Source organism: Culex quinquefasciatus, chromosome 3, assembly GCF_015732765.1.
Source record: "Culex quinquefasciatus strain JHB chromosome 3, VPISU_Cqui_1.0_pri_paternal, whole genome shotgun sequence".
NCBI classification, from domain to species: domain Eukaryota; kingdom Metazoa; phylum Arthropoda; class Insecta; order Diptera; family Culicidae; genus Culex; species Culex quinquefasciatus.
This window is the reverse complement of record NC_051863.1, coordinates 131,324,855-131,343,915: the sequence shown is the minus strand read 5'-3', so window position 1 is coordinate 131,343,915 and position 19,061 is coordinate 131,324,855. Positions and strand designations below refer to the sequence as shown.

The following is a 19,061-nucleotide window of genomic DNA, read 5'->3' as shown; positions in this document are numbered from 1 at the left end:
CCGGGAAAAGATCTGCGGCCGTTCCGTTGGAAATGGCAACGGAGCCAAGGGCTAGCAGGAAGAGGACCGAGTGGCAGTAGGAGAACCGAGCGCGGGTGGAGGACCGGGCGGCAGGAGGTGGACCGAGCGGCAAGAGTAGGACCGAGTGGCAGGAGGAGTTACAAGGTAAGAGACAGAACAGTTCCCGGTTTGTTTCGATTGTCGAATCAAGGGGAACATGGTCCATAAGACAGTTCCCGTGTTTTATCTCCGTGTGTGACAGTTTCTTGGTCGTGGACTCGTAGGGATCTCGGTTTTCTGTCAATTGCCGGAGCATTCTACGCGTGTGACAGACAGTGAGGTTTGTTTTGGTTTTGGAAACGCAAAAATTCCGTTTTTTTTATCGGTTCTCGTGGATGCGCTGAGTGACATTTCGGTGCTTTGTTTTGAGCTAGAAATGGGGACATAGGTAAAGTATGTTAATAATTTTAATGATTTTAATATTGTAAGCATATTATTTTAAAGTACAGTGGATTTAACATATTTAAAGTATTAGAAGTTAATAACGTATTTTAATAATTTTCGGCATTTCAATTCTTAGGTACTTTAATTTTGTAAAGACTTTTAAGTTTTTTGAAATATTATTATTTTTAGGTATGTTAAGTATGCTAATGAATTTAGGAATTTTTATTTTAACAGGTATGTTAATATTGTGACTTTTAAAAGTATCTAAGTATTTCAAGTATTTTAAATATTTCAAGTGTTTAGAGTTTGTTGAGTGTTGAAATAATTTTAGGCATTTAATTTTTTGCAGGTATTTTAATATTGTAAGTATTAAAAATATTTTAAGTATTTGAAATATTTATTTTTTAAGTATATTCATTTGTTCAGGTATTTTATTATTAAATGTTTTTAAAGTTTTCAAGTATTTCAAGTATTTGAAATAATTGAAGTAAGTATTTTAAGTATTTTAAGTATTTTAAGTATTGTAAGTATTTTAAGTATTTTAAGTATTTTAAGTATTTTAAGTATTTTAAGTATTCAAAGTATTTAAAGTATTTAATATATTAAAAGTGCTTAAAGTATTTTAAGTATTAAAAGTATTTCAAGTATTTCAAGTATTTTGAGTATTTTAAGTATATTAAGTATTTTAAGTTTTTTCAGTATTTTAAGTATTATAATTATTTAAAGCTTTTTAAGTATTTAAAGTATTTAAAGTATTTAAAGTATTTAAAGTATTTAAAGTATTTAAAGTATTTAAAGTATTTAAAGTATTTAAAGTATTTAAAGTATTTTAAGTATTTTAAGTATTTTAAGTATTTTAAGTATTTTTAGTATTTTAAGTATTTTAAGTATTTTAAGTATTTTAAGTATTTCAAGTATTTTAAGTATATAAAGTATATAAAGTATTTTAAGTATTTTAAGTATTTTAAGTATTTTAAGTATTTTAAGTATTTTAAGTATTTTAAGTATTTTAAGTATTTTAAGTATTTTAAGTATTTTAAGTATTTTAAGTATTTTAAGTATTTTAAGTATTTTAAGTATTTTAAGTATTTTAAGTATTTTAAGTATTTTAAGTATTTTAAGTATTTTAAGTATTTCAAGTATTTAAAGTATTTTAATTATTTCAAGTATCTAAAGTATTTAAAGTATTCAAAGTATTTAAAGTATTTGAAGTATTTAAAGTATTTTATAAATTAAAAGTGCTTAAAGTATTTTAAGTATTTAAAGTATTTCAAGTATTTCAAGTATTTTGAGTATTTTAAGTATATTAAGTATTTTAAGTTTTTTCAGTATTTTAAGTATTATAATTATTTAAAGCTTTTTAAGTATTTAAAGTATTTAAAGTATTTAAAGTATTTAAAGTATTTAAAGTATTTAAAGTATTTAAAGTATTTAAAGTATTTAAAGTATTTAAAGTATTTAAAGTATTTAAAGTATTTAAAGTATTTAAAGTATTTAAAGTATTTAAAGTATTTAAAGTATTTAAGGTATATGAAGAATTTAAAGAATTTAAAGTATTTAAAGTTTTTAAAGTATTTAAAGTATTTAAAGAATTTAAAGTATTTAAAGTATTTAAAGTATTTAAAGTATTTAAAGTATTTGAAGTATTTTAAGTATTTAAAGTATTTAAAGTATTTAAAGTATTTAAAGTATTTAAAGTATTTAAAGTATTTTAAGTATTTTAAGTATTTAAAGTATTTAAAGTATTTAAAGTATTTAAAGTATTTAAAGTATTTAAAGTATTTAAAGTATTTAAAATATTTAAAGTATTTAAAGTATTTAAAGTTTTTAAAGTATTTAAAGTATTTAAATTATTTAAAGTATTTAAAGTATTTAAAGTATTTAAAGATTTTAAAGTATTTAAAGATTTTAAAGTATTTAAAGTATTTAAAGTATTTAAAGTATTTAAAGAATTTAAAGTATTCAAAGTATTTAAAGTATTCAAAGTATTTAAGGTATTTAAAGTATTTAAATTATTTAAAGTATTTAAAGTATTTGAAGTATTTGAAGTATTTGAAGTACTTGAAGTATTTTAAGTATTCTAAGAATTTTAATTACTTTAAGTAAAGAGTTTAAAACTCTATTATAAAGTATACAAAAAAAGTATTTTAGGTATTTCAAGTATTTTAAATTTTATGAGCATTTTATTTATTTTATGTTTTATGCGTAATTCAATTATTTTGAGTTTGTGAAGTATTTAATTTATTTTGCGTATTTTAAATAGTTTGAGTTTTTGAAGTTTTTAAAGATTTTTATTTTGTTGAGTATTTTAAGAATTTCGGTGTTTTTTTAATTTTCAATTCAACTCTCTATGACTCTATTTGCGTCAAATTAAAGTGTTTGATCATCTGCATTTACAAAAATAAATCCTTTTATTGTAATTAATCACTTTATTGTAATTGGAGTTATTAATGAGACAAAAAAAATTATGGCTTTATTATACGAATTATCGATTATTCTATTATTAGTTCATCAGACAATCGAGTCTGGACTGTACAAGAAATCCCTTAGGTCTTTTTGAATTTAATTTAAGTTTTCGTTGTATTTTTGTATAGTAACGATCGGTACCCAATTAACGTTTCCGAAATGCTCATGTCAAGTTTTTGAATGTTGGTTTTACTAAATTTATGATTGTATTTTTAATTTATTTAAAGCATTTTTGAACATCACATAACTGGGACCATTGTAAATTCAGAATTCTTCCGCAGTGACCGGTAATCGGTTCCAAGGTGGCCAGGTGGGGCCAGATTTCATTGGCATCACATAAAATGGCCAAAGATTTGAATTTCATGAATTTTGATATGTCACATGACAGGGTTCCTTGCACATTCCGAAATGTCCCCAGTGACCACCGGTAATCGGTGACCGCTTCCAAAGTGGCCAAGTGGGGCCAGAGTGCATTGGCATCACATACAATGGCCACAGTTTTAAATTTAATGAATTTTGATATGTCACAAGACAGGGTTCCTTGCACATTCCGAAATGTCCCCAGTGAACACCGGTAACCGGTGACCGGTTCCAAAGTGGCCAGGTGGGGCCAGATTTCATTGGCATCACATTAAATGGCCACAGTTTTAAATTTTATGAATTTTGATATGTCACAAGACAGGGTTCCTTGCACACTCCGAAATGTCCCCAGTGACCACCGGTAATCGGTGACCGGTTCCAAAGTGGCCAGGTGGGGCCATAGTACATTGGAATCACATGAAATGTGCTCCGTTTTTTTTTTCACAAAACAGGATTCCTTGTCAATTCCGGTATGTGCCCCCAGTGGCACGATATGGTAAATGTACAGAAAAAGTAATCCGGAAATTGTGAAAATCGTACCATGAAATCGTGAATATTACGAGTTTTACCTACTTTACGAATTTTTGAACTATGCATATTGGGCACGAATAAGCCAGGAGCCGTGAATAAATATGCATGATTAGACATGCCCGAATACACTCGTAAACGTGAATTAAATTCATGATTTCATAAAAAAAAAATCACGAATTCATTAAATTTATGCATGATTTCATGAAGTTTATACATGATTTCACGAATTTTTTTACGCCTTCAAAAATAAATCATAAAAAATATTCCAGAACTCATGAATTTTGTGCACGAATTCATGAATAAAATTTACGATTTCATGATTTATTTACATTTTTTCATGAATTGTGAGCATGAAATCGCGAATATTTTTACGCCTTCATTTACAAATCGTAAAAATAATTCGAGATTTCATGAATTTTGTGCACGAAGTCATGCATAAAAATTCATGATTTCATGAATTTTATGCATGAAATCATGAATTTTAATTCACGAGGTATATTTTTTTGATCGTAATCATGAATTTTTATTCATAAAATCGTGAATATTTTTCACGACTTCATGCATCCATTTCATGAAATCATGAATATTATTCACGTTTACGAGTGAAATCGGTCATGGAAAGTCATGCATATTTATTCACGATTCCTGGATAATTCGTGCCCATTATGCATAGTTCAAAAATTCGTAAAGCAAAAATCGCGATATTCACGATTTCATGGTACGATTTGCATGATTTTCGGAAACCTTTTTTTTCCGTGAAGGCATTACTATTTTAAAATGTACCAAAACAGAATTCTAATCTAAATGTTTAAATGTTTAAACAAAACTCTTTTAAGCATGATTAAAGCTTGCATTTTTTTAAGTTCCAATCAACTCGGATTCATCGACGACGAATTGATAAAATATCAAATTATTTGAAAGAACTGTAGAAAGTCCAGTTTCCATCTAATACTTCATACCAATCCACCGTGCTACCAATTGCCTACATTATAACTAGGCGTAGTGATTTTTCACGCTCAAAAATTGCAGATTTCACGGGGACCTTTATTTTAAAACACCAAATTTCACGGGAATTTCGCGGAACGTAAAAAATATTAAAGTAACCCTGAAAATCTCTTGTTAAAATTACTGAAATTACGTTTTATGCTTCATTTTATATTATTTTTCAATAAACAAAAAAAAGTTTCCAAATGTAGGGCATTTTTTTATTCTCATTTATTGTGCTGATTTTTTTTACATTTGACTTATACTGCCGATCAAAACGAGTCCGTCCCATATGTAATTTCGTCAATTTTGAGTTGATGATGCAGTTTGATTTGAAATCATGTAAACTACCAGAAAAACCTATAAAATTACGTAGTTTATTCCAGAGAACCGTAGGAAATTTCATTTGTTCGTAAAATCCTAACACGTAGCCTTATGCAGAGGCGTACTAAGGCCGGGTGTCACCCGGGGCGGGCTGCCCGGTGTCACCCCTCACCCCCCCCCCCCCTTCTCACACCCCCCTTTCTAGCTTGAATCCTACCAAACTTATGTCACATGGTATTCTTCTTACAAACTGGAATTCTATAACTTTTTCAAAATTGTTTACAATTTGTTTTTTTTTTCTCATATGCAAATACACGTATTATAATTATCGAAATAATTATATCGAAGAACTTGTTCAAAAAAGAACATATCATTCAGCTCGGCTATTTTCCTTATAAACAACAGATTTTTTTAAATGAAAAATATTCAGAAAATATGTTGTGTCATAAAATACACAATAAAATATTTTTATCGTTTGATAGTGTTTACACAGAATATTCTTTTAATCAAAATCAAAATCATTTTCCTTAAAATTTAGAAAGATTAAAAATTCATACGCGCAATAAAAATATTATTGAATTTCATTAATTTTTTAAGTAATACAGTCATCCCACATAATCGGAACGGTTTACAGATCGGCCAATGTTCAAAAAATCATAGCAAATCGATAATCTAACTTAATGATTCGCTTTTACCTTCATTGGAAAGCTTTTCTTGCGATCTTTCGAACGCTGTATAGAACAACTGCAAATTTTTACTTTTATATCAAGTTTTTGAAGAAAAACTTTGACCCTTGAAATCCACAAATTCGGAACACTTTTTTCTTACGGATGTAAACAAACTTTGGTTCTCACCATGAGTACATAATTTTTACAAAATAATGACTTCACGCACTGAAACCAACGAAACTCAAGCTTAGTTATGTTTTGTGAATGGCCTGATAAGTTTTTTTGTTAGAATATCAGTTAAATTAAGGTGTTCCACAATTGTGGGAGGCACAATAACATCCCACAATTATGAAACAGGCAATTTGGAGGCAGTGTTTTGCTGCTCTGGATAAAATAGTCTTGAAATGAGTTTTTTTGTTCAAAAAGTACTAATTTTACTAGTGAAATAGCAAGAGAATGTCCAAATGAAGGTCCTAAAAATAGTAGGGTCAACAGAAAAGCTGCATTTGCCATGTTATTGATAAATGTTCACAAAAGTGTTCCGAATTTGTGGGTGTTCCGAATATGTGGGATGACTGTACGTTATGTTTTTTAAATGATGCATTTATTTTCAGAAAATTGTTCGATACGAGATTGAAAAATTCGTAAATTTTGAATGCTGATTTAAATTCAAATATTTATTTTGAAAAAAAATGCGCGGTATTAGTATTCTCTAGAAATTTTGTGACATTTGTTCAAGCTTTATAAATCTTTTTCCAAAGGCAACAAATTTAATAAAGCAAATTGATTTGATTTAATATACATAATGTATAGCCGTAATTAAAAAACCATCTATTCCATATTTTCCAAAATCTTTGGAAGCTAAAATAATTGTCAGTTTATACTTAAAAAGAATTAGAATAAATTAAAGCTAAGCAAAATATTTTAGGCGGTTAAGGGTAGGATATTTTGAAACGTAAATTTCCCGTTGTTTTTTTTTAGACAAGACACTTTTAAGTTTTTTTCTAAGAACTGCAGATCAAAAAAAACATTTTCGCAATTCCGTCTACTTACTTTTCCTGTCATTCTTGAACCACGAAATAGCCTACTTTTCTGTACCAAAAATAACAGAATCGAATAGCAACAATTTTCAAAATAAATGCTGAAAAGTTCTACTTTTCAGCACTGAAATGGATGCTGAAAAGTTGAACTTTCCAGCACTTGTTATATCCTATAGGAAAAGTTATACTTTTCAACATTTTTTTTTGATTTAAACGATTCATTGAATCAATGCATGGACATTTGCCTTATAATTCTGTTCAAAGGGTGTTTTTCGGAATTGCAAAAAACGTTGTATGGAACTCGTTGCAAAACTTAGTTTTTTCATCACTTGTCGTATTCATCCAGCTCGGTGAACCTCGTTGGATAAATGTACGACTCATGCTGAAAAAATCCTCTTTTTGCACCTTGTTGCATAAACTACACAGAAAAAAATAATGTAAATTTGGAAGCTGTAATTTTGGAAGGTTGGATATTACCTCTTTTATGATGTAATTTTACCTCAATTTAGACTGAAAAAGTGACATTGCACCAGAAAAGTGGTAAAATTACACATTTTCAGAGGTGAAATTACACCTTTTTTTCTGACATAAAAGATGTACCCCTTCCCAGATGTAATATTACCATGATTTTTTCTGTGTACTATTTTGGACTTAGGGTATCTTGAATTGAAATTTTTGACACCAGATAAACTGACATTTCTCTAGTTTTTTTTAACATTCCAACGATTGATCAACAATTAGTTTGATCAAATATGTATTCTTTGCGATCAAAAACATCATTCTAAGTTTGGGCGATTTTTTTAAACGCTCAAATTGCGCAAATTGAATCGAGTACTTCAAATTTCTAGGATAATTTAGACATTCTTACAAATCAAAAATCAAAAAAGAAAAAAAGAATCGTCCAAATTGATTGAATTATCCACAAGAACCAGCGAGTAGAAGTTGCCGTCGGGCGTCCCTGTAAGTTTGACATGCGTTGGGTGTTCCAGTGTTAACATAAAACTTCAAATTGTAAAATTTGTTAATCAAATAAAACTGCTCAATAATTTTCTATTAAGTTTTCAAAATAATAAAATCGGAAAAACACAAAAAGGGTTAATTTTTAAACTATCAATGAATTTAATTTCAACCAAATAAAATGTTTTTTTTTTTGCTTGAAATATAATTTTGTTCAATTAAAAAAAAACAGTTTGTTCAAAAAATCTTAAAATGTTTTAATTTTTTTAAATACATATTTAAAAGTTTATTTTTAATTATTTTAAAAATTAAAAATTGATTCCGGAAAGATTAAGAACTCGGTGATGTCTTTAAATGAGTATTGAAATGTTATTTTTTTATAGTGCAAATATTTTTGATGCATGTTTTCCCATCAATCAAAACATCAGAATTAAAAAAAAAGTGGTTAAACACTGAATCCAAATACTTGAGACATTTTGCCTTGAATTTTCCTTGAAAAGCGTTTCATTCATATTTTGTTTAATTTTGCTGATTTACCTTTCAATATTTGTCAATATATCAATATTGCCTTGACTTGAAAACACTCACAAAAAGAATGGAGTCAACTCAGTTTTTTTAATTGCTCTCCTCAGGTATTCAATGGATTTTCACGCATCTTTGTATTTGTAACTTTAATATTATAAAAAAATCTGATTTTCAAATGAACAAATATATATATAAATATATAATATTTAAAGCTTTATTTTAACACAAACAACTTAATTCATTTTATTTATTTAATTTCAGAAAAATAAGTATTTTTTTCATTTTTCAAGAGAGTGCCCATTTATGGAAACACTTGCAGAATTTGAAAAAATCAGACAAATAATAGTTGAGATACAACCTTTCTGACAAAAATCATTGAGAAAAAACTTCTATTGAAAAATTAAAGGTATTTGAAAAAACATGAAAATACCTTTGTTATTTTGAATTTTAAAACTTCCAAAATCTTAAGTAAGAGAATTTCATATATTTTCAAATCAACAAAAATGTACATAGGGGAAATATACCCATTCTAATCACTCTAAGCCGTTCGACCAATTCTAATCACTTTTACCGTTTTCCACTATTAAATCAACATTTTCAAATGTATCAACAATGGAGAGTTGCTTGCTCACTTTTATTTGAGCTATTTATTGCTTTGGAACAGCCAAAAACACTTTATGAAAGCTGTAATTCATGATCAAAGTGCTGATAGGCCGATAATAGAAATAGGCTGAGAAAGGGTATAGTTCCCCTACTTGGGATTACTTAAAAAAATTGCATTGGTCTTTTATGGCCTTTAACTTTAAAATAATGCCTTTTAGTAAATTTCTATAAACTTTACAATAGTTATGTTTACTATATAATTATTTTTAAAATGAAAACAAAAAAATGCTTTTGAAAGTGCTATGAGAACATCCTAATATTATTTTAAAATCGCATTTTGTATCATACCGCCATGAAATTTGTTGACTATCTCTTTCATAAAATCAAAAGATGTGTTTTTGATTATCTTAAATTTACTATAATCTAAAACAAAAAAAAATCGAATACAAGGATTTTCATATAATCTAGAAGCACGGCAACAATACGAGCAAAGATTGCGCATTCTGTATTTTAATTGAATTGCCGATTACTCTACCTTTTTTGATTTACGGTGCTGTTTTTCAACTAAATTGCATGTGAAAATATCAAAATGGTTTTTGTGACAAGTAGTTTAATGTTTCGTTAATTTATATTTTTAATTGATCATAATTTAGGATATTTGTTCAAATATCCAACGTTTTTGGCATGGATGCTTTTTTTTGTTTATTTCAATTATAATAGGGTTTGAAAAGTGGATTGCTTGAACATTTTAAAGTGGAATGTTTTGCTTTTTTTAGGGTTTGAAAAGGTTGTTGGGCACTCTTGCCGAGTCTTACTCTAACTTACAATTGTTGTATGGACAGTTGCTAAAATTATATAGAGACTTGCACGCTGATCTCGCGGGCTGGTCTTAAGATTACTGTGGAATCCAGCCAATTTAGGATTCTTCTTATGAAGTTGTTTAGGAAAATGATGAATAAGTGCTTTTATAAACAAAAATAATAAAAAAACATGAAATTTAATAAAAACAATAAGAATCTACAATTACATTTTAATACCTAATATATTTACGAGTATTCGGAAAATATTGAATAAGCATTAGCACATTTTCCAAAAAGATTCATTAAACGTTAAAAACTAAAAAATATAAGTGAAGGGAAGATAATGTAAAAATTTTATTTCCTTTGTTGAAACTTAGATTCTAACTATATTCAAAAAGTAAATTTTATTAATTCTATGGACCCCTTCGGATCTGCCTGACAATTTTTAAAATAAAATTTAAAACATGGCCGTTAGTGCTCGGTCGAAGGAAAGTTCGATAAAACAATTTCATTGAAACAAAAATAATAAACAATAAACAAATTTAAATTAACCTGACAAATGGCGATATTTTTAAATCTATATTTTGCAAATAATATCTCGAATCATGTGTATCTATCTGAAATCAATACTATCTAACAAGTAGGAGTTACAAATTTTAATCATTGTAAACAAAAAAATCATAATCCTAATAAATGTTGTTTAGGAAACGAATTCGGATTTTTCGTACCTATTTGAAATTGTCGTTAAATTTCCCATCAAAATTATTATTTTCATGTTAAATTCTACTACCCGAATAACAAAAAAATTATACAATTATATTTCATATAATTTTTATGTTTATTCCTTATCTTTTTTATCTTTTATTAATAATTATGAAATGATAAAATTTGGTACACAAAATAGCCAAGAATCTAATTAAATACATTTTTTAAGAATTTTCAATTTTAAATATTCTCTGTCAATTTAATGAAAAAGAAAACAATGGTAACGTTAAGATTGTTTTGTATCTCTCATTATTGCCTAGTAAAGATTTAGCTGGAATATTTATTGAAAAAGCGTGTGTTTTCTTCCAGTCAGATCGATTTAGAAAAAAAAATATTTGGATTTTTTTCTACAATTAAACACTGAATTTCGAAAAACATCATAATATGCATTGTTTTGCAAAACATAAATTTCTCTGATGTAATTTTTGATTAAATTTATTTTTTAGATTTTGTTGTTTAAATGTATGTTTTAATATTCATTCAAATTGAAAAGAGTAGTAAATAAAATGTTTCTTTACAAAAGGGATTTCTGTACAAACATATTTGTAAAACTGAGGAATAGATAACTTTCCAAAAATCTTAAATTCGGTGAAACAAACCTTAAACTTAATTGAATGAAAGTATCGAATTGAATAACAATTATTTTTGCACAGGAAATTTTATTAGAAGGAAATTTATGAAAAGGGATTGAGACGGACGTAAATCTTGTTAAATATTAAAATTTTAAACATTTAATTAAATCTAAAAATCATATCAAAGGTTGTGCAAAATGTAAAGTTTTACTAAAGAATAATAAATATACCGTAAAACGGGGGGACACTTAGTTAACTAAATATAAACATTGATTTTTTTTCTTAAAACTATATCAGCTACTTTAGTGATGGTACATTTAGCGTACAAATAAAGTTTGAACATCTTAAATATGATTTTAACAAGAAAACCAATGACTATCAAAGTCACCCCGGAATTAAAACTAAAATTTTTTAACGTAACTATTTTTCCAAACATTATTGAAAAAACTTTTTTTCCGAAATAGTGCATGGACTTTGGTGGCCTACCCCAGTACATGTTTTAAAAATAATAATCTTGAGAAAAACCTTACCTGTTCGAAAATATTCCAAAAACAAATTGAAATCCTATCAAAGTCACCCCGGTTTACGGTAATAAAATATTGTTCAAAATGTTAAACACATTTTCAAACGGATCTGTGGTTGAAACTGTATCTACTGTTAGGTTATACTTTGACCTTCCTAAAAGAATTACGGAGATTTTTATATAAAATAGTTGAATACATGATAAAAGTACATGTTCAAATTAAAAAAAAAGGAACATGGCTCTTCTTAATCGTGCACGAAAGATCGGTAAAATGTAACCAAAAAAACATCAGTCCGTTCGGTGAAACACCGATTTCATTACTACACTTTCAGATGTAACTTCATACGTCGAAAAATGGCTTGTCTCATTTCGTAGAGTAACAATGTATGTAAGTAAAACGATATAAAATGATTTAAGTGTTGCTAACAATCAAACTCTCAAAAAAATCTTCAACTGATTATTTTTTTTTTAAGTTTGAGGGCAATTTTCTCTTGCGTGTTTCGGCTCCGGGTGATGAAAGTTCGCAAGCGAAAAAGTTTTTTTGGCGACTACTCCATCCCTGATTGTCATTAAAATAATTTGCCGTTTTATGCACCCTTTTATTAGCTTCCAGTTTTGATAGCAAACAGTTGTTTTATTAATTTTTCAATTCAAAGTGTTTTTTTTATTATTTTTGCTTTCAATTGATACATTGCCGAAGAAAACAAAAATAAACCCACATTCCAAGAAAATTAAAAAAAAAAAATCAAACTCAAGAGTGGTTTGTCACAAGAACATTTTGATGAGAAAACATTTTCCATTTAACTCTTTTTATAAGCTTGTACATTTATAATATAGGGGTGACACCCCTTACATATTAGTATCTTTATCAAAATTTCTTTATTTGATGATCGGGTGTCACCCCTGAAAATTAAATTTTTGAAGTCTTCCTTCAGTCTTCATATAAACATGCACTTTTACTAACTGTGAATACTTAACTTCATCATTATAAGTATACTATGTAAACATATTCTAAAACATGAGTGTTACTTTTGGGTGTCACCCTCATCTAAAATGAATGTTTCAGAAAATTTAACTTGTATGTTTTGTTTATATTAGTTAGATACTAGATGATTTTTTTATGAACATATTTGAGGTCAATTATATTTTTTTCTTCGTCCGAGTCAGGTGTCATCCCATCAGCTCGGGTGTCACCCCAAGATGGGTGACACCCGGGGCGGGCCGCCCCCGCCGCCCCCCCCCCCTTAGTACGCCACTGGCCTTATGGGCCTTTGTCTTGCGTTTTTTCTCGGCTTGCTGTTTTTACATACCCAATAAATCAACAAATTACAAATTACAATTTACATATGGGACGGACTAAATTAGAGCGGCAGTATATAGCTTTAAAGTTTTCACTGATTTGCATTCTATTTTATCTTTTAACATTTTACTGAATTTCATATCGATGCAAGACTTGACAATCCAGCCAAAGTGATTAAAATAACTTGAATTTAATGCGACATTAGGCCAAGTAAAAATATTTTTCAAAAATAATATTTATTTAATTTTGAATAAAACAAGCTTGAATGTTTAATTTCTTTTGAAATTGTACCTTTCAGATAAAATAGTAGTCAAATTACAGCGAATGAAAATATCACTAAATTTAGTTAGTTACTCAGAAAAACTGTTAAACTTTTAATTACACTTGTTTGCAAAAGTTGTATGCCTTTTTGAAATGTTAGGCTTCAATTCTTCAAATGGTTCATATCACGCTTACAATTGTAAACTAATAAAAATTACTCAAAAAGTCTTAATAAATGAAATATTTATTTACAAAAAATTGATTTGAGCAATAAATTTCATGGGATTTCACGGAAATCGGGGCACCGGAACAGGTTCTAACCGGAAACGGTGCACTGAGTTGATGTCAATTGGTGGCGAATTGAGACTTGCTCCGGTGCTCCGTAGAACTTAAAAATGTCAAATATTTTTGCTGGATGATGCAAGAGATCTTTCCAAAGAGTCCAAAAGATTGAAAATCTGACAACTCTATCAAAAGTTATAAGTACTTTACTGTTTTTAATACACTTTTTTGAGGCTGGATCTTAGATATTTTGATAAAAATAAGTGTTATTTATACACTTTTTTGAGGCTGTGTAGTGTATTCATTTTATGAATGTGAGGAAGGCACCAACCACCTAAAGGAGAAATCAGTAACGTTTTTAATATATGGATGGATTGCTGTACCAATAAATCAATCAGAATCTGGTATCTGTGTAATTACCGCAGTTTTAAAAATGTTTTAATTACTTGGACTAAATTAATGATTTTTTTTTCATAAATACATAACAAAAATGAATGCATTTTTTCCAAACTGATCATTTCGCGACTACATAATTAATTCACCAACCGCTAATGAGATGAACATAGATTGCTGATGAAATTAATGTGGGTAGCTAAATAACCACAACCGCACTTAATACTTCCAGCGGCCTTCTTACCCGATCAATCATAAATTCGATTTCACCCGCTGATTACCTTGCCAGCGTAATCTACACTGTACAAATTAACCCAAAATAAAGATAACCATCCAGCTGCAACTTTCGACGCGGAAAAAGCGCAATAAGTTTTTTTTCACGCGACAACCCACTTGAAATGCACGCCCGACCAGCGTGATTGGCAAGTCCCGGTGCAGTATCAACCGACCGAACTGGATTATTCCACTCGCAGTACTTTGACTATAATTTGAAGACAATAAATCAATGAATGACCACCATCGCAGGTCGGCGGTGCGTCGTCGTCGTAATCTTTACCGCCCATTCATGCTACGTTTGCGATTGTTCGCTGAACTCCAAGGTGGAACTTTCCTACGAGCGCGAGTCTTATCAACTCTCTCTTATCACAACCTGTGAGGTGGTATAAGGTTAAATTTGGAATTTGTTGGCGCTGATTCACGCAGGCGTCGTTTTTTTTTATCTATGAGTAAAGCGATTCAATTAAATCCGGAATCTCGGTACACTTGCGATCGCGTCTATCCAGCTGGAATGTAGGTCATGCAGCTAGGTGTGTTTGTGTGTAGCAATGTAACGAACAGTTACGGAAAGGCCGTGCATGGTATAAATAACAATACATTACGTCAAATTAGTTGAGCTTTTATGAACATTGATTAAATTGTGTACTGAGCCATCCACGTCATAATCGACAAACAGCCCGAGGTGGATGCAGTCCCCCCTTATCGCTGGCGAGTTTCATTCATGCAAATCGTTTACAAGAGTGGCCATTGAAATTACGCGGAATACAGGAATGGCACGTGACTAACTGATGGTCCTTTTGTACGCTTCATTTCAGTGCATCTCGTGGCGTACAGCTGCCGGAACTGGGCCAATATGCGACGGGAATCTTCTACTTGGATAAGAACTCCCACGAGGAGGCCGCGAAGGACTTCAACACGCTGGCAGAGAGCCTCGGAATACAGGTGATCTGTTGGCGCGACGTTCCGACAAACCAGGATGCCGTAGGAGCGGTTGCCCGCAAGAGTGAGCCGCTGTCGAAGCAGGTCTTCGTTACGGCCGACGTCGACGAGGAAACCTTCAAGCGGCAGGTCTTTGTGCTACGTAAGCGGGCAACCCACGAGCTGACGCGCCCAGGACGTCGGTTCTACATCTGCTCACTGTCAACCAAGACCATCGTGTACAAGGGTCTGTTCACGTCGGACCAGCTCTGGGAGTACTACTTGGACCTGAAGAATCCGGATTTCCTCACCTACCTGGCGCTGGTGCACACCCGCTTCAGCACCAACACCTTCCCCTCGTGGGAACGGGCCCATCCGCTGCGTGTGCTGGCGCACAACGGTGAAATCAACACGTTGCGCGGTAACGTCAACTTCATGAAGGCTCGCGAGGGCGTCATGAAGTCGGACGCGTTCGGCGAGGACCTCAAGAAGCTGTACCCGGTCGTGGAACCCAACCTGTCCGATTCGGGCTCGTGCGATTGCGTGCTGGAGTTCTTGACCCAAGTCGGCAACCGATCGCTGCCGGAGGTAAGATAGCGAATACCGACCGGCGCCGGTATTGATCAGCGGCATCGGCTGGTATTAGCAGAGAAGGTTAGGGTTCATCTAGTAACACAATTTCCTCCGCAGGCTGTCATGACGATGGTTCCGGAAGCGTGGCAAAACGATCGCACCATGTCGCAGGAAAAGCGTGACTTCTACCACTGGTCGGCGTGCGTGATGGAGCCCTGGGACGGCCCGGCGCTGATCTCCTTTACCGACGGCCGCTACATCGGAGCGATCCTCGATCGGAACGGTCTGCGCCCGTCCCGGTTCTACGTAACGAAGGACAATCTGCTCATCATGGCATCGGAAGTTGGCGTTTATGACGTAGATCCCAAAGACGTCGCGCTCAAGGTAGAACCACCTGGATTTGACTTACACGCTTTTATTTTTTGTAGATGTTTAAAGCTCATACACACAAATCGTATCATCACATTTGATAGGCCCCAAAAGGCGCGCTCGGCGCGTTTCGTGTAGCAAAGCCCATCAGAGTCAAAGATTCAAAGCGGTAATTTTTAACTCTGGTAGAGTTAAGTGAAGTTTCATTTTTGCTCTTTTTTTGTTAAGGCTCTCCCCAAAAACACACTCGCTGTTAGGAAAAATCCACCAAACAGTACCCGAAAAAAACAGTTCACAAAACGATTCTAATCTGTCCATTTCAATTCTCTTTTGGAATCGAATCGTTTTGGTTTGATGCCGAATTATTACCACCAAAAAAAAACAATAGAGTCGTCTAAAGCCAGGCCGTATGTTGCTGGTAGACACCGAGCAGAAGTCGCTGATTCAGGACATTGAGCTAAAGACCCATATCGCCAAGTCACGCCCGCACACCGAATGGCTGTCCCAACAGGTAAGGCATGGATACAATTTCGCAATAACCCGTTCCCGTCTCGACTTTCAGCTGATCTGTCACATCCGTCATGTTTGTCCGGACTGTGCGTCTTTGTTCATGTCCAGGCTCGCCAAACTAACCAGTCGAACGTCACCGTGCACATTTCATGAACCATCGTGAATCTTGAACAAACTGTCCCACGTGCATTTTCATTCACCGGGTTATGGAAAATTATTAATCGATTCCTTATTCTCTTTCTGTTTCATTTCTCACTATCATCACAAATATCTAAAAAAAAACAAACACAAAAACACACATATAAAAATACGAAATGCAATTCTTTGGCCGAATCTAACTAAAAACAGATGGTAAGTTTCAAAATTGAACGCATGATCTTTGAGTAGCTTGAGCTTACGATTGATTTGTTGCATTTTCCGTGGATACCACAGGATATCCGTTGATCCGTTTGCGAATCCATTGCATGCACCACTTCCCATGTATGTCAAACTTTTCCGTGTTTGTCCCAATTGTCCCCGTCATGTGTTCCAACGCCCGGTACTGATACCAACCTACGATCGATCCCAACTCTGTAGATTCTGATGGACGATATTCGGCGCGATGCGGTCGCAAAGAACCTCTGCACGGATTTGGCCAACAACCTGCAGGCCGACGGTAAGCGCGGTATGCTCGATACCCGCTTGCAGCTGTACGGTTACACCACGGAAACGATCCACATGCTGCTGCTGCCGATGATCAAGAACAAGAAGGAAGCGCTCGGTTCTATGGGTAACGATGCTCCGCTCGCGTGTCTCTCTGCATTCCAACCGCTCCCGTATGAGTACTTTAAGCAGCTTTTCGCACAAGTTACCAACCCACCAATCGATCCATTCCGGTGAGTTACGCCGCGAGCACTACAGCGTGATCGTGCATTGAACGACCAATTCCTCCTCTCTCATTACAGTGAAAAGATCATCATGTCACTGCAGTGTCCCGTTGGGCCGGAAGCCAACCTGTTGTTGGCTTCGCCCTCGCAGGTACATCGCATCTGGTTAGATAATCCTATTCTAAGCATTCCGGATGCTGAGATCCTCAAGCGGAATCAGCATCGTGGATGGCAGACTAAGGTAATTGATATTACATTCCCAGCTAAAGAGGGTCCGGAGGGTTATCAAACCGGGTTGCGGCGTGTCTGCGCCGAGGCGCTCAGCGCAGCCAAGAGCGGCTTCCAGCTGCTCGTGCTGTCGGACCGTGGCGCCAGCCAGGAACGAGCGCCGATTTCGGCCCTGCTCGCACTGGGTGCCGTCCATCACCATCTGATTGAGACGCGCCAGCGCATGAAGGTCGGCTTGATCGTTGAGACGGCCGAGTCGCGTGAAGTACACCACATGTGCGTACTGCTGGGATACGGCGCCGACGCCATCTGTCCTTACCTGGTGTTCGAACTGGCCGAGGCCCTGCGCGATGAGACCGTTATCGATCCGACGCTGACCAACGACGCGATCTACAAGGCTTACGCACAAGCCGTTGAAACTGGTATCTTGAAGGTGATGGCAAAAATGGGTATTTCAACGTTGCAATCGTACAAGGGAGCCCAGATCTTCGAAGCCGTTGGCATGGGTGCCGATGTGATCGATTTCTGCTTCCGCGGAACCCAATCGCGAATTGGTGGAGTGAGCCTCGAGGTGCTTGCAAAGGAAGGACTTGAACGCCATGGCATGGTGTACGGAATCCACAACACCGACACAAAGATTCTTCGCAATCCCGGACAGTTCCACTGGAGAGCGGGAGGTGAAGGTCACATCAACGAACCTGCAGCCATCGCGGCCCTCCAAGAGGCTACAATCAACGAGAACAAGGATGCTTACGCCCGTTTCCGTGATACCACCATGAAGAGCGTCCAGATGTGTGCCCTGCGTGGTCAGCTGGAGTTTATCAAGGGACGCCCGAAGATCGACATCTCCGAGGTAGAACCGGCCAGTGAAATCGTCAAACGCTTCGCTACTGGAGCTATGAGCTTCGGAAGTATTTCACTCGAGGCCCACACGACCCTTGCCATCTCGATGAATCGTATCGGCGGTAAGAGCAACACCGGAGAAGGTGGTGAAAATGCCGATCGATACATGAACCAGGATCCGAACCGCAACCAACGTTCCGCCATCAAGCAGATCGCTTCCGGTCGTTTCGGTGTCACCGCCGCTTACGTTGCCAACGCTGACGACTTGCAGATCAAAATGGCTCAAGGTGCGAAGCCTGGCGAGGGTGGTGAACTGCCGGGTTACAAGGTCACGCAGGACATTGCCAACACGCGTCACTCGGTACCCGGAGTGGGATTGATCTCTCCGCCACCTCATCACGACATCTACTCGATCGAAGATTTGGCCGAACTGATTTACGACTTGAAGTGCGCCAACCCGAAGGCACGTGTCAGCGTCAAGCTGGTGTCCGAGGTTGGTGTCGGAGTCGTGGCTTCCGGAGTAGCCAAAGGTAAGGCGGAGCACATTGTCATTTCCGGGCACGACGGCGGTACCGGAGCCAGCTCATGGACCGGTATCAAGTCGGCTGGTTTGCCGTGGGAGCTGGGAGTTGCCGAGACGCATCAAGTGCTGGTGCTCAACGATCTCCGATCACGGTAAG

At 34.2% G+C, this 19,061-nt stretch overlaps 1 protein-coding gene and 1 long non-coding RNA gene across 6 annotated transcripts in view; both read left to right on the top strand.

Moving 5' to 3' along the window:
- Positions 1-19,061, top strand: part of LOC6039550 (putative glutamate synthase [NADPH]) — a 68,306-nt gene that overhangs the window by 44,521 nt on the left and 4,724 nt on the right. For 3 of the 5 annotated variants that reach the window (XM_038263945.1, XM_038263944.1, XM_038263943.1), the window contains exons 4-9: positions 14,890-15,580; positions 15,683-15,949; positions 16,323-16,445; positions 16,793-16,795; positions 17,021-17,319; positions 17,389-19,056. In XM_038263945.1, the coding sequence (XP_038119873.1) occupies positions 14,890-15,580; positions 15,683-15,949; positions 16,323-16,445; positions 16,793-16,795; positions 17,021-17,319; positions 17,389-19,056 (3,051 nt within the window). Of the gene's footprint in view, positions 1-14,889; positions 15,581-15,682; positions 15,950-16,322; positions 16,446-16,792; positions 16,796-17,020; positions 17,320-17,388; position 19,061 lie in introns of those variants that run through there. The other 2 variants (XM_001849095.2, XM_038263946.1) reach the window with 2 other exon arrangements.
- LOC119769980 lies at positions 15,956-16,222 on the top strand. The gene is made up of 2 exons (XR_005278609.1): positions 15,956-16,103; positions 16,163-16,222. It is a non-coding gene; the product is annotated as an uncharacterized LOC119769980 (long non-coding RNA).